Genomic DNA, 24256 nt, shown 5'->3' with positions numbered 1-24256 from the left:
TTTTAATATTTCATCCACATTGAAGAGGTTGGCAGGAAGGCTAGAAAGCACGCTCTCTCCCAGCGCAACAAGATGCTTGAAGCTCTTATCACCACCTTTCTGTGGTGCGCGGCCATTTCCAAGCAATCCACAGCTCGTCTTCCTGCCGACCCACTTAACTCTTGCGTCTTGTTCAGAACATAACTGTGCTTCTTAATATCCGACCTACTCACAACTTCCTAGATTATTCCAGTTACTCAAACAAGTATAAATTAAACAAGAGCAAGCAAAACCATAAGGCTTTCCTCTATCTTGAACCTTAATACTTTTACACATCCCACTCTCCCTGATCCCATCTTTCTTCTTCCGTCTCCTTCAGTGCCCCCATTACCTGTCTCTTTTGCCCCTTCCTTTTTTAAGATAAGCTCCTCCACTCTCACTTTAGCTCTACAGAATACTCGTCTAATAAAAACTACAAAAAACCAATTTATTCCTCATATCTATTAAACACTGTTTCTCCCATCCTTATTATAACTTCTATTTATCTCCTCTTGTGTATTTTTTCCTTATCTGTCTTTTGTCTCGTTTCCTTTATTAGCATTCATTTTTGTAATTCCTTTTACTGCTCCGCTTCTCGGAAGAATTACAAAATTGCAGCCTCCTATATAAATGGAGGAGATGGAAAATCGCTGAGAAGGGACATGAGGCACTCTTAACGGTGCTTAAAATGAAAGCTGGGCAATGCCCAAAAGCAGCCTAACCCAGCAGTGAAGCATATTTCTCCTCAGCGAGTATATTCCATAATTTTTAAAGTTGGTGCTAGTACAAGCATTTCATTAAAGAATCAACAATGAACTAACGGCTAATATACCCCAGTGGTACCTATAAGTCACTGCAAGGTTCGAGCTGCACAAAGGTGACGCCCACTACTCCAATTTCATACGTTGGTCACCGAGCACGCAGATATATCCAAATCTGAATAGCGAAGCTGAGAATCGGCCCAAAATAAAGGAAGAAAAAGGCGGGGGAGGCCAGGAAAGCTCTGCTCCAGTGCCAAAGCACCGCTTACCTGTGAAAGCCCAGGGGACGCCGCATGTCCCGGCGGCGTGGCAGCAAGATTTGGGTGTCCCTTGTTTATTTCATGTGCAGAGTAAGGGGATGGGGCAGGAGGACCCGGCTGTCTTGCTACTTGTGTTACCTGTGTGGAGATAAACTGTTAGTAAAACACAGTATTAGTAATCCAGTCTGTAGAGCCATAACCTTCCTTTAACAAAGAAGTTAGCACCAGCTTTCTTTTTCTTTTCTTTTCTTTCTTTTTTTTTTTTTTTTTTAAAGCGCAACTCTGCAGAAGTTTGTTACTTTGCGACTCAGGAAACTGGGGAAAGATCAAAAAAGAATAGCATCAATTCGAGTCGCTGATGGAGACGTGCAGGAACCGCGCAAGCTTCGCTGATGTGGTTTTGCATTGCAATAACCCTTCATTTCCAGGCTTGGGATCTTCTCATCTTTCAGTTATAAGCCATATCAAATAATATGGTGATTTTGCAAAGGGATACAGATTCCCAGTGACCCAAGAAGACAAAGTAAGGGGAAAATTTGCATCCTGCCCTCCAAAAAGAAATAAAGGCTTGCATGGAGGGTTTGCTATCTGAAGGGCTTGCCATCAGGAAAGAACAAAACACCAAAGCAATTCTTGCATAAATTTATCTACTTCCTCAGCTTCTAGAAAAAATACTAATCAAAACACATTAAGCAAAATAGTGTAAAACATGCCCATGGCACATATACTTGCTTCCGCTGTAGCATCGTTATGATGCAAGTGTTTAAAATGCAGATTCCGTGGTCATTATAATAAGAAAGGGTAAATCAAAGGCGGGGGGGCGAATCACATAACCACTGGGCAACCCTCCCCCCCCCAGCAATTCATCACAATGAAATTTTTATGGATGTGGTTAATGTTCAGAGTATAAAAGTCCAGCAGTCTCTCTCCACTGATCTCTTCTCAGACTTACGTCTCCCATGCTGAAAAGCACCCATTTAGTTACAGGCACTTAAAAGGACATATACAAATACAGGCAACGCTGAGAAAGGGATACTGCCACTGCATAGATAATTACACACGTTATCTCGCACACATCCACCCCCTTCCCCAGCATCAGTTAGCAGAAGACATACCGGAAAAGGAAGCAGAGGGCAGTTCCTGGCTCTTGATCTTTAAAGCAATATTAGCACCCATCTCCAAGGGAACGAAGTATGAGAACACAAGTCACAAAGTCTACGACTAAACGCTCTCCCAAGCCATTTCACTGTACTCCAAGGGTGGACGCTTTTCGTTACATCACCTAAACCACTAAAACAGCTGCACCGTCAACAAGAATGATAATGTGCAATTTCTCATGGCTTGGAAACAGTCCAGAATCGTTTGCTGCAGGAAGATTTACAGCACCCTTGTGCTCATCAGCGAAAAGGGTGGATAAAAGAAGAGAAACCCCTCCCTTGCCCCCAGTGGCTTCTTCTCTTCCCCAGGAAGGAATCATCTCTTTCTTTTTGGCTGATCCGGATGGGCAGGTGGGCGCACACGGCTGCAAGTCAGCTGAATCAAAACCAGCGTTACAGAGACTATCGCACAACTTTCCACATCCTGCCCCCCAAGAAAACCAAAATCCCTTTACATCACTTCTAAGACCATCTTGAAAGACTTATGTCAATAAACACAGTAGGTGATGCATAAAAAACATCAGCTTTGTAGTTACATGCTACTACATGCATGTTATATGCTTTGTAGTTACAAAGCATGGTGGACTTCAAAATCCATGGCTGAGGGGGAGAGATGGAAGCAAAGAAAACACAGAAAACAAGGAAATCATTTATCCGAGCAGACCAGTCGGTAGGGTGAGTGCTTGCTTATCACCGAGATGTCTTCTTGAACAGCACCGAGTGCTTCTTGTACAGAAAAAGGGGCTACATTACAATAGCAGTGGTGCTTCTACCACTGCCAGCTTTCACCTCCACACTCGTACAAGTCCACAGACCAGTCTCAGTAAAAGCAGAGCCACCCAAAATGCTCATCGCTGAAGAGCCACGCAGGCCCGGTCCTTCCTGCTCCACCAGCATCCATGTCAAAACAGACAGTGAAGCGCAATCGATGTTTTACAAGTGAAACAGAGGCACCTATAAATAATATCCTAGGATAGGGTTAGCATTCAACAGCCTTCTTTGGAAATTAAAACAGCTGCATGCAAATAGCTATGGTCAGAGGTTAGAGACTACAAGGAATGCTCTCCTGAACTGGGTAGGAAACTTGGGAGCCAAACTAAAAGCAGAGCTGCGCAGCTGCGTGAAGGATGGTCCATGAAACACATTGGCTGCTGCTGAATTACACAGGGAACTGACATGTTGCAGGATTGGTCTAGACCTCTGAAAATTTGCTTGAAAGCTCAGTTAATGAAATGATCATGAAATTATGCCATCTTGATATCCTAACAATACCTAAGTGGAGTTGACCACAGAGCTGGTGGGGCTTCCTGGCATTAACCTCACAAAATCTCGCTCAGGGGACACACAAAGAAGATTGGCCCTTATGAAGCTAGGTGTTTTCAGTCTTCCTAGCAGACCAGAAACGTAAGAAAGGAGATGGGCTCTTCTCTTCCACATAAAAGAGCACAAACAGAAGACTGTCTTTCCCCTCGTCTTCAGGAAGCTCCGAGATGAACATCTAGCACTCCCTGACTCTTCCTGTTTGAGATATTGCTATGAATAATTCAGTCTTCTACTCACCTTTTGACTGATCGGTGGTTTTTGCCTGTCCGAGAAGGTGCCAGCTTATGTAGGTGTAAGGGTAGGTTATAGATTTGAATGTAGACAAGTGATAAAGAAAGAGGAACTTGCTAAATTACTAGGCTTGTTCAGCAAGAAAAAATGAACAAGGGTGAGACTCTCAGAGCTCGTTACATCTCTTCTGGGATGCTTAGCCCCCCCCCCTTAGAGGTTTCTCTTAGTTTGGTTTTCTTCTGTTTATCAAATGCGATCCTACGACACACAGAACAGGTCTGAGATTATTAGTAAGCAAATCCACTTTTTAAATCCAGAGATGAAATTATATTCTCTTAAACTGTGGATATAGGAAATTAAATATTCATGTGCTAGGGCACCCCTTCTCTCTCCCGGACTGAGCAGCAAGAGGCTGTAACTTCTTAGTCTTCGGATGCTTCAGTCCTGCTTTTTAAAGGAATATCGAATGACATGAAGCAAGAATCAGGCAGGAATTCTTTCTTTTCCCTGCGTGTACATCTTTTGTTTTTAACGTTTTTGCAAGTCTTGGATTATTTCCCCCCGCCCCCAACACACACATAGGTAATTCCAGATGAAACGTCATCTGATGGGGCATGCCACATACAAGCATCCCTAGCTTACAGGGACTGTCTGGTTAGGCTACAGCAACTGTTTATCCGAACAACTATTCTTTCCCTCAACAAAGTAGGAAAAAGGTTCAGACTCAGACACAAGCCCTTTCCTTCCTGCATTCAATTCATGCACTTGGGCTGGTGCAAATGGCTTCCAAGAAGCGCTCAGGGCACCAGAGGAACCGAGCATCCTCCTTGCCCGCTTTGCAGCCTCCGCGGCGGCCAGGCAGGAGAACGCATCGGCCTCCTGACCCAGTTCTCGAGTTTAAGCACACAGTGCCCAGAGCAGCTAATCCTCCATAATCTCTTTTCTACAGGATTCTCTTCATTGCAGCAATATCCCTCTAAAGGACACAAAGGCAAAGCACAGCACCTCTGCTGGATACAAAGTTACTGGGAGGCCGCTCACAGTCCCCCGTTGCAGAAAAGCAGTGGGACGAACACACAGAGAGGCCAACGAAAGCTTTGCTGGAGTCACTAACTCTGATTCCCACCTTTTTCAGACCACTGGAGTTTTCTGCCTTCCGGACATTCCTGAACATGCTGGACGTGCTCGTATTACCACGAGGCGTAAACAACCCACCCGAGAACTCAGCCTCTGCTTTTAAAGGAATCGGTGCCCCCCCAAAGCAGGAGTCTGCCTCAGCCCAACAGCTTGGAGGACTTTTTTCACACGTGGAAAGGTGGAGCGTTGCCACGTTGCCCTTCACCTACGGGGAGCTCGACTGAGTCTCCCAACTGAAAACACTGGAGAAGCGGGTCCTTCAACATCTCAATTTCCCATCGCAGCCGTTGGTTCCCTCCATTAGCTATCACTGAGGTGGGCAACTTGACACAACCGCGTTATCTGCTCTAAGGAGACATGGGAAGATCAGAATTAACGCCCGTCTCTAGCAGCGCTGCAGAAACTGCACTCAAGGTTGCACCCGACTGACACGCACTTGTCTCCACGCTTTTAGGTACATTAAATTACACATATTCCTAATCAGGTTGCATCTAGAAGTCAATGTTGTTATAACACTTCAAAGAGAGAGGAAAAAAAAAAAAGTACTTTTGGTCCCACTTTCAGCACTTCAAGTCTGTTATTAGGGCAGTGATAAACCTCCACTGTAATCCGCCCCAAAAGGTTATTTGTGTGAGAATTGGATGCACATTAACACTGTTATTTATCTTATCTGATTCCCGACTCACGCCTCATGCTCAGTTTGAGGGGCACATCGGCTTCTGATCGTTAGTCCCTATTCGTTTCATTTGCAATAGGAATCAGCCCCCATCAGTCTGGGCGCAAGCACGCATGATGGCCTCCTATATTTAAGGCCTCCTTTGCTACACTTCTTGCACTTGAGTTACAAATCAACTTCCTTCCCCCAAACTCCAAGTCAAAAAGCTTGTCTGGATATGGAAATATTTTACCATAGAAATGGGTTTCCCCTTTCCAGATTCCACCGGTTTGGGATGTTACAGCAGCCATACAAATAAATGCCTTACATAATTTCTTGCAGTACAGAGAATTAGGAAGCACTGCACAGAGAGCTGCTTACAGAAGGAAACCCAAATCTTTATGGCCAAAAGTAGCTCTTCTGATATGCCATTTTCTGTTCTTGTTGGGGGGAATTATTACAAGATTAAGAATATTTCATTGAAACAGATTATCCCCGAGTACAATTTGCTTTAAAATAATTCTACTACAGGATTTATTTCAAAAGACAACTACTAAATATCAGTATTTTCCACAGAATAATACTTAAAGTAAATGAGGATTATCTATCAACAGGTTAGGTGATTGCGTTTTTAAGGCAAGCACAAGTTTCACTGAGAAGTGTCTTCTACCAAAGTTTTGTTGTGAATTTTGTGCCTCTCCAAGAGCTCGGACAAATTTCATTCTACCTGACAAATCACACTCGCCTGCCTATTCCTCACCTACCACCTCTGCTCTACAGGCAAACGCATTCCTCGGATTTTGTTCTGAGGGAGATTATACCGAGAGCGCCGCAAGATTTCCCATTCCCATTTTTTGGCAACCGGATTTTGTTCTGGAATAAAAGAATTGAGGAACACGTGACTGAGGTCCTCATAATACATGTGAAAAGGCATGGAAAGGATAACCAAACTATTTTTATTTTTTAACTAAAAATAGCCGTTTTGGCTGGGGGTTGCCAGCATCTTAAATGACTCTTCCTTCCACCCCCATGCATGACATACTATAACCTACGAGAAAAACACCACGTCAGCCCAGAATCACTGCGCGGTTCGAGACCACAGACCTCTTCCTAAGCCAGCAGCCCTCTACCACAATACACATCTTGAAAAGCTGTGAAGCACCCTCCACGTGGAAACCCACATAAGATGACTGAGTAAATAAAATACAGAAGTGAAAAAGCAGTTCCTGGGTGTAAGGGATGATGCTCTCGCACCTTCGTAGTTCGTGATTTTCTGAATAGCCAGATAAACTATATATTAAACAAACATAAATACAAAGAAGACATATTAGTTGCAAGCCCCGGCCTTCAATACACGGCACTGTTACTTGTGCGCTTACTGCAGAGACCTGTGATGAATGAGTTTGTCATGTACCTCTGATCATGGGCCGCCTCCATCCTAAACTATCTTTTTTAGGACTTACTCTAAAACTGCAATTTGCCAAGGGTTTCAGACAAAAGCTTAAAAGGAGCCTAGCTGAGAAATCTCTCCTCTTTCCTTAAAATGTCAAGTTTCCTTTCAAACTTGTGTTTTCTTAAAGCCTAGAACAGGGACACTCCCAGTCCTGGCTTCTATTCTTGTAACATATCAAAGAGTGATATTTTTCCACACTGAAAAGCTATTTTAGGTCATTCTTCACAGCTACTGTTATATTTTACATTAATTTAAATTTTTACAGTCATATTTTCCCAGAGGCATCTGAATTATGTCTTTCCAGGGGAAAGAGATGAAAAAGAAATCTTTTTTTCCCCCCAAAAGGGATTCTAATATTCTTAAAGTGGCTTTTAACTGCTGCATGGGGCATATATAGAACGACAGAAACTGAATGACTTCTTGGGACTCTTTGTAAATTCCTGTTCTTCGGCTTTTGTTTTACATTTGTGTATGGGGGTGTGTGTGTATATATATATGTGTGTGTGTATATGATACGGAGGACAGAGTGTCCATTAGAGCAAAAAAAAACTGCTAGCAAAAATCAAAAGCCAGCCAGCAGCGCAGGTGTGTCATCTGCCGCTGTACGAGCCACAACTCTCAAAACCTTCGACTCTTTCCAGCGTTGCTCCCCAGCCTTTCCAACTTACCTGCAGGGAAATCCGCTGCTGGCCGGCCCCGAGACCATCCCAGGGAGTCCGAGTCCGTCCGCTACTGCCCGAGGCCCTGCGTTTCTTGGGCCGACAGGCCCCGGGCATCGCTCTCGTACTCAGTTCTACAAAACTTTGCCTGCCACCACTTGACAGGAGCCTGGCACATGGGAGAGGCAATTGGAAAGCTCTTCTCCAGAGCCCAAAACGAACAAGGTGCAAATCTGGAAGACTTTTTTGCCCCTTCCGGAGATGTAGCTGATAACCCCTTCGCACATTACTCATGCACACAAGGGAAAGGAGAAAACCTTGTACAGCAGCTTATGTTTTTCTATAAGCAGCTTATGGTACTGCATAAAATACAGTGAATTTCTCGCATCTACAGCCTTTCTTCCTGTTTTCCAAATAATTAAAAGCGCCGCTTAAAAGCCTTTTTTTGACATTAAAACTATTTGCACTATCCCACCAGAAAAGCAAAATATTACTTTCCCAGGGCTGTGCTGATTTAGCAAAGCTTATAAATCATACTGTGCTTCCAGCTATTACTATTTGAAAAAAAGAGAAAAGCTATGAATAAAAACAAAATGGTATCATATGCTCACAAATAAACACTGCTGCATTTCTAGGCTAAATTTCCTCGATAACAAAGCTTTATAAACAAACACGCAGGACCGGGAGCCAAAAGCACCTATCCTGAACGCTCGCTCAGTCTGCCACCAAAACATTTCTCTCGCTACATGACTCTAAACGGGGTGTTTAACAAGAAAAACAAATCTCTGGTTATTTTTCCGATAAGATACTGTTAGAGTTGTGTGGCAACTAATATATCGCATCAAGCCAGTCTTCAAGAAGCAGGAGGCAGAAGAGGGATGGAGCAAACCGCCTGACGATACGGCCAGCAACTTTTTCGATTCAGTGGAACTGAGTTAGGAAAACCCACTCTATAACGCCTGCTAATGAAAACCGCAGACCCTTACCAAAACAGGAATGGACCCAACGGTCCCGAGGCAGCATTACAAGAGCGTTTTGTTGTATCCTCTCATTTGTTCACACGCAACAAAAATGGCATTCCTCCAGAATCACTGACAACTGTTTATTTTAGGAGGCAAATCAAGTTAGTTCTTCCCCTTCCCCCCCCCCCCGCCTCTTTAAACAGACGATGATTTCCTCACTCGCTCCTTTCCAAAGCAAACCAAAGCCGGCAGGACCCGGCGCAGATACTCACAGTGCTGTACACAGCGGAGACCGTCGGCGTGAAGATCCGCTCCTCGAGGGGCTGCTGCACGGGACCTCGGGGGAGTCTGCAACACAGCGAGTTAAGGAAAACAACATCGAAGGAGGGGCCGTGCTCCAGGGGGACGGGAGCAGGGCGCAAACCGAACCCGCGGCGGCGGTGGTCACTGCAGCCAGCCACCCTCCTGGCTCGAGAAGATACACGAACATCTCCGCGCATGCAACCAGGCAGCTACGGTCCTGCGCGCTTTCCCAAAAGGAGCAAGCAGGGCTTCAGCGACCGATGCCACGGGCAAACACGGCAAGAGAAACCAAAAGCAAACAGCTCCTGGCACCATCCACGAAACCTTCCTCTTGTCACGAGAATCCCCTACCTCTGGTTTTTAAGAGTAAGGGAAAACCCAAACCCCACAAACCCGTCCCATTGAGTGAGACAAGCCCTGCTGATGAGCAGGGCATTTCTGACAAAGGCCCAGCCTGTTTTGCTAACCACGCACGAACGGCGTTATAATTGTTTCCTTGTTTGCCTCTCTTCCACCAGCAACTCCTTTCCTCATCCACCCACCAAAAGCACTTCTGAAAGGGGCTGTCAAACAGATTTTGACGTTTGGATCTGCTGGAAGGGTTATTTAAAGGGAAATTGCAGTCATCTTCCTAAATTGGAAAGATATTGTGGGAATTCGGGACAGAAAAGACTTTACAAAACAAACTCAAATCATCCAGAAGCCATTTCACTTGTGGAATAAAGCAAATAAGGGGATGCAAGAATTAAAAAATACCCCACTCGGCTAACGTTTTGTGGCCCTGGGTCCAGCACATGTCTACTCAACGCCGGACTCCCACTGCCACAGGAGCTGGGCTCAACTTGCCAAAAAACTTTCCAGTTAAAGCCGTACTCAGATTTCACGTTTTATACGTCAAGCCTCACACCCAACCCCATGGGTAAGTTAAATTTTCGGTCTGAACGAGGTTCAATCTTACAAGAGCCCTCTCTTTCCACTCCACCTGTGAACTCCAAAGAGATGCTGTTGCACAAACCTTTGCAGGACTGGGCCCAGCAGCACAGCAGCAGCAACAGCCAACCCCGTAAAGCGCTTGACAGCGACCCACGCATCAGAACCCCATCTCTTCCTTAAAACGTGCAAAACGCTTAATTTTAAGGTTGAAACGACGACTGTCCAGGTGCAAGCCGCTCTGCGTCTGCCAACGGTTTGCAGCACTCTGCGGCCGAACGGCTCCCTCTTAGACTCAGGTTTGTCTCCAATGCGCGCACCTGCCAGCTCGTGCCTAAATGGGATCACTGGCTACCAATAACCAGGTTTTAGCGGGCGTATTCGGCCCAAGGCATAAAACAAGACCAACGCTGTTTTCACAAAGCCAAATCACAACCACCTCAGCAGCTCCTGGTGCCCTGTTCAAGAAGGAAGGGCAACCCTTGCCCTCTGCGGTCACTGTACCGGGTCTGGGGCACGGGAAGGGGAGAACAGCAATGCTCCCGTTTCCCAGCCGGCCTCTTCGCGAGGACCGTTACCCGCACACGGGAACAAAAACTTCCTGTGAACCGACCAGCTCCTGCGGCCGGCCACGGGAAACGCGGAGCCGTCCTTTCTTCCAAAAGGCCACGTGCTACCGCTTTCCGTGGCCGGAGCCGAGCTCCCCGCGCAGGAGAGCGCCGTTTCCTACCTGCCATCGCCGCAGCGCCGAACCCGGACGCGTCGGAGCTGTTATCTGCCCCCGGGGACGTGAGCGACTCCCGTCGATTTCCACGGGAGCTTGTTCCTCTACCAGGGGATCAAATGAGTCCCACTGAATACGGATTGCTTAAATTTTAAAATTGCAAGCTTCTCGAGTGGAGGACGAACAATATTAGAAGTTAGTACTTACACAGCATCACAGAAGTACATAATGCTTACGGACATTTAACAGCAAAACGACAAGTAAAATCCTGGCTCCAGTGAAACGACGGGGAGACGTGCCGCAGCCTTCAGCGGAGCCAAGGCTTCGCTCTTGACCTTCGCCCTGAGGATTTTACATCCATTTCTTTTTTCGGGGAAGCACCAACAGAAAGGCAAGACTAGGGGTTAGAAACGTGCTGCAAGACACGACAAGCAGGAGAGCTGAAGGAAGATCTAAGATCAGAGCCCTGGTCTGCAACTCAGGACGGCTCCGCGGCTCACTGCCCGAGCAAGCCTGAGCAACCCCGTCGCCTACTTCGTGGAGGACGGCGACGAAGTCCAGAAAAGCAGGAAAAAGACAACGTGAAAATATTAAAAGCGGATTCTGGCTAGAGATACTCTGCGCTTGCACAGGGAGCGGGGGGATCCAGAGCAAAACCCTCACATTTTCTGCATGCCGCCTCACTGACGCCCTGTCCTCGGACCCAGCGTAACCAAAAACCACCTGGTGATGAAGAAAGAGAGGGCAGAGGCGCTGTTTCCAACTGCCACCCTTTTGTCACATCAGAGATTTCTCATCTTGAGGCAGCTCTGACACCCAATCGAAGCAAGCCGTACTTCAAAAGGTATCATTCCCAAGTTTGGAAAAACTGCTTCATCCTCAAAGAGGTTGGGATTTATTTTCTTATTTTAGAACTTATACAAACCAGGAGAAAATAATCTTCCTTGAGCAGAGCAACCCCTCTTTTTCCACCCAGGAAGAGGGCTGCCTCGAGGAACGAGCAGTTTAGATGAATTTTCAGAGTTTGGGGTTGCCGTTTAAGATCGCTTCTGGAAAGCGATAACTCTCATCAGATTAGAAAGAAACCCTGCAAGTCCTTTTTGCTAGAAGACTTGACCTGGACGTGACACCGACAGGGACAAAAATGCTTTAAATTCCAGTAACTCTTAATGAGATAGGATGGCTGGAGAAAGAGGTGATCTCCAACTTCTAACTTCTGGTGTCTACAAACACGCGCTCTGCAAAGAGCTGGGCCAGTGGACAAGATTACTGCCTCCGGCAGCTTGGCCCTTCCCCGTGGGTAGGAGTGACCACCCTCACTCCCCCTTACGTTTGACAAGGACATCCGTTTTGAGGTCACTCAGCCACATCTAGAAGACAGTGCCCCCTCAGAGCAGATCATCTTCTGGAGGCACTGCTCTCATGAAAGGGGCGATGAAGAGGTCCACAACCCGACACATGAGGCAAACTGTGCAAACGCTGCCCCCCTGCTTCCCCGCATCAGACACAGGGAAGTTTAAGAGTTAAAACGTAAAACCAGGCTGGCTCCATGGCAGAGTTTAGCTACAGTGCAAAGGAAACAGGGATATGCTGAATAATTCAGGCACCTCTTTCACATCGCTGTTCCAGTACGGCTAGATCCAATTCAGGAGGATCCTGTACTTTCCCACCTTCTCCTCCTCCCAAAAACCTTCTCATCCACTGCCATCCTCTTCAGCTGCACTTGTGCAGATCTCGGAAATGATCCATGCCAAAAAAAAAAAAAAAAACAAACAACGCAAAAACCTGGGAGAGGGGGGTTGAAAAACAAAACTAAACCCAAACCTCAAGCCATTTTCCCAGCTCCTTCCAGCAATGCAGGGAGAAAAGATGGGGTGGGCAATGAAGCAGAAGAGCAGGAACAAGTGGATGCGAAAGGGAGCCTCTTCAATCAGCTCTGCAGCTGACGGGTTAGTAAAGTGGAAACTACAGTCTCTGCTTCTTAGGCTTAATGACTCTCTACAGCTTTCCATCCTCCATCAGTGTCCAGCCAAAACTCAGAAGCAGAGTCAGAAGGACGACAGCCAGCAGTTAATACTAACTCTGGATTCTGTTCGTTGCTGCTTAGGGCTCATTAACTCATGAAACAGATATATAAAAAACCCACACAACTCAGATACTGCTGGCAGATTAATAAAAGCAAGCTCAGATGCAAGGGGAGTTCCACCTAGTCCCCATCTGGCTGCAACAGTGACTGCAAGCTGGGGAATGTGGGGAACTATTAAAGACCCAGCGGGAGAAGGAAGGCAGAGAGAGTAACATTTGCAAGCAAAATCAAATTTTTCTAAAACCCAAAAGCTGCCATGAAAGAAGGATGCTATATTTTAATTAGACAGTCATAACCACACTCTGAGGACTGTGAGAAGATGAGACTTCTCTTTAAGGCAATCAAAAAAAAAATCCAAACCAGAACTGCCTGGCAGCTGGAGTATTCAGAGGCACTGAGAAATACAGAGGACTTAAATAAAAGTCAGGAGGAATTTCTTGCAGGAATTTCCCTCTTGTGCAACGCCTGTCTTTTTGCTCTAACAATGCTACAGAACTGAAACACTGCAAGATTTTGTGCACTTTTAGATTTAGGCCACGGAGAACCGAAAAGCACGTACCAAGATCTAAAACAGGCTCTCACGGCAAGAATTTGTACAGGTTTCCCTGTTGTGCTACTGTTTCCAAGACCAAGCAGAAACAACGCTGTTGTATTTTCGTCCAAAATGGATTCATTTTCCCCAGAACGGTGCTTCTCACCTAAGCTCAGCAGCAACCATTTTATCCTTCGCATGCATTGATGGCCCCTTTCTTCACTTGCAGCTTACTGTAACAAGCAAGCATCTTTCCATGCGAATAAAAATACCCGTGAGGACCAAAGGGCACATATGCAAACCTGTATACAAAAGCATTCCACAACTAACGATTTTTATCCTTGCCCGGAAACGTAGCAAGTCTTTCACCAGCTCTCCCTAGGGTTATATAATCCCTGTGCATGTTCCCGCTTGTACAGAAATTATGTATTAAATGTCTGAAAAATGCAAGATAAAACCATCATGCAAGATTACAGAGGGGCAGGAACCTGCAAATTGCAACGCTCATCGCTCCCGCCAGCTTTCTGGTGCAAGGAACCGTGCAAACCCCTCTACGCAGGGAGGCATTTGGGCAGCAGCCAGAGCAGTTAAAAGAGCGTGCATCTCTCCTGCAGCCTCCTCTCCGTCTTAAATTCAGCTGCAACACAGGAGATGGCGATGCTAACAGCAGAAGCGCCTTGAAGCAGGTTTGGAGACTGCACGGCTAACTTAAAGGGTTACAAGGAAGGCTGCGCCGTACGCGGCGGCTCGCAGAAACTTCCTCGGCCTCAGCCCGTCCTTTGCAGCTCGATCCTACCTGGCAGCAAGCTCCAGCCTCCGCAAACGGCGTCCCGAATGAGGGATTTCTCCCCCCGGAAAGCGGAGCCTACGGCCGCGGTCGTGCCATGCAGCTGCTCCTTCTGAGCGCCTGAATCTCGCCGGCGGAGCCGAGCTCTCGCGCCGGCGGTCTTAAAGCGGTAGCGCACGGGCGGCCCGGGCGCTACCTGCAGCCCCCGCGCTCGGCTGGCCGCGCTCAGCGCTCCCGCCCCGCTTCGGTCGCAGGGGACGCGCTCTCCGACAGCGGTCGCAAAGGAGGCAGCGCCGTTAAGCTAAGACTGGCGGGCGCAGCCGGGTGGCAGGGGAGAGAAAGGCAGAGGCAAGTTTTCGGAGAAAGCCTTTGCACGTCACTCGTATCGCGGGGCAGAACGGCGACCGCTCCGCTTTCCTGCGTTCGCTGCCTCGCTTTAGCGGCGCCGAGAGGGAGCTAGCCTTACTTGGGGTAAAATCAAACCAAGCCGCGGCCTTAAGAAACAAAGAATAAAACAAACTCACCTAGAGCACATTGCGCTTGGCGAGCACGCCGCATTACAGGAAGGGCATGGAAAACTTCAGCGCTGCCTGTCGGGAGGGGAATTAAATCACGGCACAAACTCCCTCAAGCAACGCACTCTGCCGTTTGCTTCTGGCGGCCTCCCGGTCCAGAGGGACGGCTCGCTGTCCCCCAACGCGCTACCAGGCGCCGCCGCCGCAAGCCCATTTCTTTAGCGAGTGCTTCACGAATCAATTCTCCCCGCGGAATAAATTCCCCGCCTGACGGGCTGCTTCTCAGGATCCGAGGCAAGGAAACCGGGTAAGACAAACTGCCGCCTTGAAAACAAACCAACCAACCAACCAACCAACCTACCAAGTGACATGTCACATGCTGGGCATTGGGAAACGACCAGATCAAAACAGCACCATCGGCTCTCCCCGTGACGAAATAGTCACTACGAGCCCGCAAGCTTCATCCGAGGACAATTCGAGTCACAAAGCAAACAGCCCCAGACTTAGGAAACGCCAGGATTAAAGCGGCTCATGCAACCTTAACTCAGTTGCCTCGTGTGTATGTGCAGGACCGAGCCCTTAGTTTCGCAAGGGCACGCTGTCTTTCCCCTGGGACCCCTGCCTCCCTCGCTTCTTCTACCAGCTCTTACAGAAATCCAGCACCGCACAGACTTACAGAGCTAAGCAGTTCTTACTAAGAGAGACGCGAGACCATTAACTCAGGGAAATCAAACCCGACCGTGATTCAGCTACTTTGGGCAACGTCTAAAGGGTCGGGAGGAACCAACAGCCAAGGCTGCTGCTCAAGCCTCCTTCGAGCCTTTCCACTGCCTGCTCCAACGGCACATCCCAGTCCCAACACGGGCCACCGATGCACTCTGCCCGGCCACGTAACACCTTTTACAACAAAATTTAAGCCAAAAAAAAAAAAAATCAACAACACAGTCTCACTCTTTTCAGGAGCCACTCTCATTTAAAACATTTTGGAGCCACACGGCTCGACCACCGAAGCAGAACGAAGCCAGAGCGTTGCTTCAGGCCGTGCCAAACCCTGCCACACGCTCCCAGCGTCGGCCAAATAACACGTAAGGATGGAGACAAATTCAAGCGACCATGCTCTGGAGAGGTGAAATACATCGGTGGGGCTCTGCTCATCCTCGTGAGGATTAACTAGGCGCTTACCGTCTGTACGGCACGTCAGTCGAACCTCAAAAGAACGAGTCGGCCTTCTGCAGTAAAACGGTAGTTTTATTTTAGTTTTCTTCGACGGCTGCAACTTAACTCTTCCGCAGCGACCGGATGTCAAAATAAACTACGATTCAGAGCGCTGGCCGTATCATAGGTCAGCATGTAACGGAGGGCTGTTGTTTCAGTGGTTTGCATTTGTTCGTTTATTTATTTATTTATCAGAGGGGGAAAAAAGAAATAAAAATGAAGGCAGCTTTTCCTTGAATGAACACCCAGAAGAAACACTGCCAAAGTTAGCAGGAGCCATAGGTGGTGAATTCCTTAGAAAACCACGTCATCTGTATGCTAATACTTAACTCTGACATCAAGAACCTATTTCTAGTTAGTCAAATGCTTTCAAAAAACGTAAACACACAGTAACAAATGTTTTTCAAGTGGCACCCACGGGATGTATCGTGGGGATACTGCCTGAAATCACCAAGCTACGTAACAGACGAGTACATCGTTTTACCCCTATTCTTGTGGATAGATGCAAACCACACCTCAGGAGTCACTGGCTCCTAGAATTACTTATACACAAACTGAGCTTCAGGCAAACGCCATTATTAAGCTCGTTTCAACATTTTCTGGCCTAACAGAAAGATTCTCACCGCAACACGTGGAGTCACCGTTCGCGACCGAGTTGCCATTTGCCAAAGGTAAGAACATGAAGCGGATCAACAAAGTGTTGTGCGAGCCACTTTTTTAATCCCTAGTCTTACTCTGCGCATTAAACGGTAATACAGAATGCTCCAAATTGTTCATTATTTTATACTGGCAAGAAATACTTTTTAAAAGTGCACCTTTTGTTTTTGTAACAGACACGTACTTACATAAATACCGCTCGCGTTTCACACGAGCTCACTGGCTCCATTAGACACCGCAGTTGCCTCGTTTGACGTTACCGGCTGCCGGACTCCCTTTCCTTGCTCCCCGTTTGCACTAGCTGACGCTCACCGGAAACAAGGCTTGTCCATCCCTCTACCTTTGAGGTACTCTTCCTTAAAGCATCGTCTCCCAACGGCAAGCAATTTCATTACTTATCCCCACTTTAAATGAAGCTCCCCATCCTAAAACTTTTCTTGAGATTCATCTTTGAAATTCAGCTTTTTACCCAATAACGTATCATTAATCTTGGAACTAGCTTTTATATGATTCCCAAACGCTTCCTTTGCCTCCCGCCTGCCACATCAGGTCACCCATCTATGCTTACGCTGAACTGAATGGGAACAAAGCCCCAGTTAAAGAGTTTTCAAAAGAAAAGGGGCATACACATCCCAGCGCACCTCAGGCGGAAGCCGGCCTTTCCAAGGCTCCTCTGAAAACTACAGCTTGAAAGCAAAACGCGCCCTTCAAACGCTTACCGAAAAGCACCGTTTCCCTTTCCTTCTCCCAGCCCTGCCACTGCTCCTCAAGCTATTCGGATGTCTTCGCCTTTTCCATCACGAGTTAATCCTGACGGGTTTTTGATGCCTCCTGAAGAACGTTCCCCTCCGTCCGCAGTTGCACGCATTCACGTTTACGCGTATGATTGTACTCGTGCGCTTAAGGACGGCACACACCGCCTGACACACGACACAACGCTTCTTCCTGACTAAACGTGCTAAAGCTGCACTGTAGCAGCAAGCCACCATACCGTTAAAAACGCATATACTATTTATGCCCAAACCCATCTCCAAATCCCCCACCTAAAGCACTTGTTTAAACTACCCACCTCATGAAATACCTACTATTGATTTTTTTCTTCTGGCATGCATCCATTTTGCACCACCTTTTGCTCTGCACTCACCTTCCTAACGTTTGCGGGTAACATACTGCACTGCATTTTTGTATTAGCAAGGCTTTCGCAACCCCTTTAATACTAAGGCAAGAGATACCGCTTCCCATCTGGCTAATCATTAATGATGATAAACGAGATCAGACTTTCATCAGTCTTCGAGGCATTCCCGCCGCCACCCCCGTATAACACAATACTCCGCTACTTATCATCATCCGTTCCTTGCAGTCTTCAGCCCATGTGCGATACACCTCGCAGGCAAGCCAGCCAGGACCGCTAAAGTAAAACTGGGGAGGTGAGGGACAGAACAACCCAACTCTTTGCAGCAAATTATCTGCATCTCCAGCCTCCCATTCATTCCGTAATATTTTAAAATAAAAATCAGCAATATTAAGAGCACCAGCTGTAGGCAGCTGCAATAGCTACACCTGCAGACAAGCACCTAATTATCTGGAGCTCATTACTTTCAGGCTCAGTTTTGCATCTCTAAATTAAAAAGAAATGGAGACAGCTCACTAGCACGTAAATCATCCGCAGACCTCGCCTCACCCCGACGCATTTCCTTCAGCCCGTGAGCCGTCAGGAGTGAGTTATCAGGGGAGCTGTCAGCCAACATACTCGATCAGTGCAAATGCGACAAAAATCCAATCAATTATTTTGCCCAGTACAAACGCGTTTCTAAGGGCAACCTGATTTGGTTACTTAGTCTCTGTCTTTTTTGACTGCAGCTGAAGTGCCAAAGCAAAGCTCCTATTTTCAGCTTAGACCTGGCCAGAATGGGTGGGTTTTTTTTTTTTTTTGGGGGGGGGGGGGGGAATTGCATATAAACCCTGCTAATCCTGCTGGAATTTTTCTCAGAGTGCGTTTTTGGTGGGGGTTTTTAGGACAGAGAAGTAGGGCTGGTTCAGGTTGCTCTACGCAGGGCCGCGCATCACGAGCGGCAGCAGAACGACTGAACAGCCGTGCGGTTGTGAGCTTTGTCCTGTGTGTGTTTTTAACCACAGCATCTCCGGGAAATGGGTTTTCAAAGCCCAAACTGAGAGAGATTAAACCCCGGGTTGGCCTGAGCTGCAAAATATAAAGGGAAAAAATATCACAACCCCTCCCTGCCTCATGTCTGTGCCAGCTGAGGTAGCAGATAACGCAAAGTGAAGTGCCAGAAACACATCTCTGGCATGGACATCTGTATGCTTGCGCACAGAAAACTTTTCACTAGCCGACTTGCTTAAAAATAAGTCTGTATTTGTTTAACAGTGCACTTTTCTCTGCAGAACATCAAGCACTTCAATGTTTTTATTCATATTTTATTCTTACAATATATGGACTCTCAGCAGCGATGGAAAAGTCAATAGATTTCATCAACTCCCTTCAGCTGGAAATTCATGGTATTACCTCTCTAGAGGGGCAATGGCATCAAGAGGAATATGCCAATGTAGCCTTAAAATTCCATTTAATTTTAAGAGCGTTATTTATGATTGCACGTATCTGTATTAATTAAAACTCCTGTTACGCTGCAAAAAAAAAGAAAAAACTATGCTTAGGAACTTGAAAGGGACCCACTAGTCTTCCAGAGGCCTGTCCTGCTCGGTCACCGCTCCCATTGCTCAGAGCGGCTTCGAAGGTCTCCAGCCACAATCCCAAATTAAGGTACCTTTGAAGGAGACAAAAAATTTAAGGTAGAAAGGAGACAGAACAGGGGGCTCGGTGACAAGCACTGGTTGAGCCCTGGAGGCTTCTCCATAAGCTACAAGGAGGATCACGTATTGAATCATCAAGGGCCAATAGCCCAAGGAGAGATGCCAGATGAAGGCTGTGCTCCAAAATACACCAAACAAGTCTGAAGCGGAGCTGCATTATGCTGGCACAGCGTGCACCTCGTCAGCCTGCAGCATGGCCCCAAAAATTACACCCAACAGCGCCAACCAGGGAAGCTGGGCTCATGCCATGCAATATTGGGCAGTATCTCTTAAGAGTAAATGAAAGTATTACCGATCTTATCTGCCAGGCGTGTGCGACTGTGCTGCTCGAATCACTCACTAAGCCTTCCTTCGCTTTCTGCCCACTTGGGAACAACAGGTTTAGGTGGTGCGGCCCTTTACAGTCGTATATCGAAGGCAAACCTTGATTTTTGTTCCTTTGTCATCTTCAGAGGCCATACACCAAGATATAATTTCCTCTCTTAAAATATGTACAAACTGATAAATACATGTAGTCATAACAACGAGAATATATCTGTAAGCATCCTACGGCATGAACGCACACCTCTATAGATGACTCGGGTGGCTGGACGCTCTCCGAGCTATTTCTAGCTAGTTCCTAACCCAAAGGGAGGACAGACAAGACTTTGCTCTCAAGGCTCCCTGGGGTAAAGGAAGTCAGAGATAGGATCTGCAAGGACTCAGGTGGTATCAAAGCAAAATTACTGTCACAGACATGTAATCTAAATAGCACATGCCTGCAGGCAGCAGGACACAAGACAAGATATAGCAGTAAGCTGTCATCTGGCAGTGGCGCTGCCAGAGGAGGCGGTCCTGTCCTCTCGTTGCCGTTTGCCCCGTGCCAGTACAAGCACGCTCACAGCTGCTCGCTGAACCAGACCACGGATCTGATTTGGATTAAAACGAACCTTTTCTTCCAACCCTAGCTCGCCACCCAGCCACGCTAACGTCGAGGCCAGCGTAACGGAGGAGGCAGCAGGCAGACCGGACCAAGCAGCAGGGAAGGGAGCGAGACTGCTTGCTCCAGCAGAGATGCAAGTTGCACCATAAAATGCTCTTGACGCTCCTGCTAACAGCTTCCCTGAGTGCATCCGTGGCATATGACATACAAGGGAGGGCTGTATTAACTTTACAGGCAGCTGCTGAGCCTGACTTAAACAGAACTCAGTGACCCTAAAAATTACTACAATTTTAAACCACCACAAAAAATGTTGTCCCCCCCACCCAAGGTGTTTCACTCCCAAATGAGAATGCAAGCGGATGCTGTATAAGAAACAATTATCTTATAACAAAATAGTAATAGGGGGAGCCTTCAGTAACTGAATTCACAGCCTGACAGCCATCAAGAGTTTTACAAACCATAAAAGCCTTGGGACATCCATTCAAATGATGGAAGTTCAGAGAGGCTGGGAAAGGAGGAACAGGTAGACACACTACGGAAATGAGCTGAAATACTGCTGCATTACACGATACTTAATGCTCTAACTTTAGGTCGCAAAAAACTTTATTGAGACATCACTTGGCGTGAAATGAAGATGTCCTAGGTATTTCAGATGCAGCTCACGCCACATAGCTTTGGTGGTGCGGCACTGAACTAGAAGGCATCAGTTTTGTTTCCAGCTGTGCCGCTGAGCTGCAAGGTGAGGCAGCCAAGATAACAGCGTGGGCTGTAAAACATTTTCTTTGGGTAGAAGATACTGTCCACCACTCCCATGTGCATCCCACTCTGGTCTACCGGAAGCAGCATGACCCGTTTTGATATCATCTGCTCACTCACGTTAGAGCACTGGAAGCGAAAAGACCTCGGTAACATCAAGGTACTGATTGAAGCTTTAAGTATTTCTCCTTCTCAGTTATAGAAAGGCCGTCTCTTTCTCATTTACGCTCACCACTTCAGAAGAGCTGCCCATGCTAATTGGCAGGCTTGAACAAAACACCCGTTAACAATCTGGAAGTTATGAATATCAACGCAGAAATGTAAAAATCATCAAAACCAGGTAAGTAATAGGCTTTTTGGTGACCAGAGGCTGTGTTTTTTCTCCCAAAATTATTCTTGTAGTTTGGCAGCATCTACCAAATCACCTTCTGTGCTCCCAGGTGACCCAAACACCTGCACGTTCTGGCAGGAAGACAGCAGGTTTTCTACCCCAGTGCTGGAAACTCAGCAACTTATGGATTAGCTACTCTGGACACAAATATATCCCAATAAGCTGATTCCAACAGGAGAAACCTTTGCAATTTCTGATCAAGAGGCTCTTCCAGACATTCTCGCACGTCAAAGTAATCAGCATTTTAGTGGCAGCTCACAAGTCCCAACAGCTCAGCTGCTGCTTCTAATTAGAAGATTTTATGCAGCTATTCCGCCCCTGCTAGTCTCTGAAACGAGGCACAGTTCTGAAGTTTCCCTGTCACCCAAATACCGATTTTGTGGAATAAAACCACCTGTAACGTCAGCCTGCAGACTGCCTACCAACGACCTCTAGAAACGCTCTAGAACAGGACTGCAGATGCAAACACACGCACCAGCTCACCTTGCTTAACGCTGCCCTTCCCGTAGAAAGCTCCGCACTCCGTCTGCTAAAAATACCAGCTTCTGTTCATGATGCGCAGGCTCAGGGTATCAGCAACATTTATCATGCAAGTAAGTTAGTGGCTCTTACCATTTTACATGGCTCTTAAAATGCACATCTTGTGTTACCGCCACACTTGTGAAGTGACTGGATCAGTCTGGTGCCAGCCAGAAACAGCCGGGGAGAAGTCCAAGTCCTGTGGCCAAAATGCAGCAATTCCTTCATTAGTAAATGTTTCGGTGGGCAGCCAGGGGAAGAGAAAGGGCTATTTCAAAGGGTCTTGAGCTTATGGTTTAAAAGGTGATTTATTCCTCGCTTTCCAGCTCGGCTTGAGTGGCGTTTAGAAGCCTTCTGCCAGCACTTTTAGCTGAAGGGCCACATGAAAACCATTCCAGGTTACAGGGCAGACCTAGGGTCCCTGGAAAAAGGGAAAAACAAAGGCATCGCCCTTGAGGGCATGGCGCTTCCTGGCTTTTAAGGGTCAAGTTTCACGCCATTCCCAAAGCAGCCCAGCTGCTGACCACTTCTGAAAGCGGCTGTGAGCCACCCCACACCAGCCATGCTTCTGCCACCTCCCTGCCATAAGGATTAACGATCATATGACGGCAGTGACCCAACTCAGCCCGGTGATTCAACAGCAAACTATTCTTTTTTTGGCTGAGTTAAGTTTTCTGTCAATTCCACGAGCTGATTGCAATCACCAAATCCTGGCACGGGGTCCCGACGCCCAACGCAAGGCAGCTAGCGGGAATATGCAGCCTAGGGAAGGCAGCAAGCAGAGCCACCCCTTTCAGCTGCGGCTCACAGGTAAATCTGTTTAATCCTAACACAAAACTGCAGCCTCGCTGGCTGATCGGATAAGCACGGGGAAGCAAGGCCCAGAAGGTGAAAGGTTCGGATTTCTTCCTCTCTGCAAAATTCGAAGCAAAGCACAGCATTACGAATACCCCAAAAGCACGACATCCGACAGAGCGCTTGCCTTCACCCACGACCTCTGAAAGCCTACGTCTGGAAACAGAAGTTGGCCCCTTTCTCAGCTGAAGGAGAATACTGTGTCTTGCTTGGTGGCTTTTCCTCTTTTGCATTCAAGGAGAGGAACTAGGTGCAGCACAAAGTTCAGTCGCACACATAACCACAGGCTTTAATACTTCCTCATCCCCTTCTCTACCTCCGCCAAACTCTTGCGGCCTAAGTCAGAGCCAGGCCTAATGGCCCCGAGGGGCCAAAATGATTTTTGCAACCTATGAGAGGAGAAACAAAAAAGCGACCGGCATGTTCGCACCAGCTGCGGCCCCGAGTCGCTCTGCGATCCTCTAGGATTATTTGCATCCTTACACAAGATAGCAGGGAGGCAAACCTGCAGAAGAAAGCAGAGGGCACAGAGGCAGAGAAGCCTGTTTAAGAGAAAGAAATACAAACAACAAAACTTAGGCAAAGCAAAAAACAACAACAAAAAAACTTTTATAGGGCCTGAAGGACAACAGTTTGGATGTAAAAAACGATCAAGAGAGGCAAAAGCCTTGCGAGGCTTAACCCTGCAGTACTGTCAAAGTGGTGCAGCGTAAAGGGGCAGCAGCGCGTGCCGGCACCCACGGGCAGGCAGCAGGCCCCAGGATAGGCACGCAAAACTTGTCCCGCATTTATTTAAAAAAAAAAAAAAAAAGGGAAACAAGTAAGGAAAAAAATGACATTTGATTTGAGAGCAGATTTCCCATGGATTCCCTTAAACACAGCGATAGTTGGGGGTTTTTTGGTACCATCTGATTTGAAGTCTTACAGCTCCTTAATTAATAATTCATTTGAGTGCCATTAGTTCATTAACAAAGTCAGCCTTTCAGATGTATTACATACCAGCTTGGACATGCCAAATCTTGCCTCTCTTCTGGAAGCAAGCTCTGGCTCGGCTCGGGCCCCCTCCTGCCATGAGCAGCGTCCCACACTCAACACGATGCCCTGCAGCGCCCGGTCTCGACCGAGGCTCCGTTACCACGCTGGTGCCTACGACAAATGCTCCCGGCGTTATTTCAAAGGCGAGCTGCTCCTACGAGCAGGCCAACACTGAAACATGTTTAGGGTCAGCCTGTTCCTTCAGGGACCCTTGACTGAAGATGCATCTGTAAACAGCCCTTGCGGTAAAACCCAAGCGGTAGCGTAGAGCTGCTTTAAGGAGGCACGTATTTGGAAGGCCGTGCTGCGCTGTTCATGAATTCCAGCGTAAGACAAGGTTACTCACGGGTCAAGTTGCATTCATACGTTATCTGCCAAGCTGCAGGCTGCTATGCCTAGGAATTTCTAAATTCTCCATTTTCTGGTTTAAGGATTAAGTGCTCTGGGAAAGGAGCCCACAGTCACCTATGCTAGCATCACAGATCGAGAGTAAGGACAAATCACGGACAAGGCTTAGCTTGGGTGCGGATGAATTCAGGCAGCGCTCCCGGCGCCCGACAGCGCCCTAGACACAGAGGTATTTA

At 47.3% G+C, this 24256-nt stretch overlaps 1 protein-coding gene across 29 annotated transcripts in view; it reads right to left on the bottom strand.

The window, feature by feature from the left end:
- EIF4G3 (eukaryotic translation initiation factor 4 gamma 3) overlaps positions 1–24256 on the bottom strand; it is a 152369-nt gene that overhangs the window by 98779 nt on the left and 29334 nt on the right. For 15 of the 29 annotated variants that reach the window (XM_068915414.1, XM_068915423.1, XM_068915415.1 and 12 more), the window contains exons 1-3: positions 14503–14528; positions 8889–8964; positions 1049–1192 (exon numbers count right to left, since the gene is read on the bottom strand). In XM_068915414.1, coding sequence (XP_068771515.1) covers positions 1049–1192; positions 8889–8964; positions 14503–14513 — 231 coding nt within the window. In that variant the 5' untranslated portion in view covers positions 14514–14528. Of the gene's footprint in view, positions 1–1048; positions 1193–8888; positions 8965–9098; positions 10480–13911; positions 13928–13987; positions 14190–14502; positions 14529–24256 lie in introns of those variants that run through there. The other 14 variants (XM_068915426.1, XM_068915432.1, XM_068915435.1 and 11 more) reach the window with 11 other exon arrangements.

This window comes from Struthio camelus, chromosome 21 (genome assembly GCF_040807025.1).
Source record: "Struthio camelus isolate bStrCam1 chromosome 21, bStrCam1.hap1, whole genome shotgun sequence".
Taxonomy (NCBI): Eukaryota; Metazoa; Chordata; class Aves; order Struthioniformes; family Struthionidae; genus Struthio; species Struthio camelus.
This window is presented reverse-complemented; position numbering and strand designations above follow the sequence as displayed.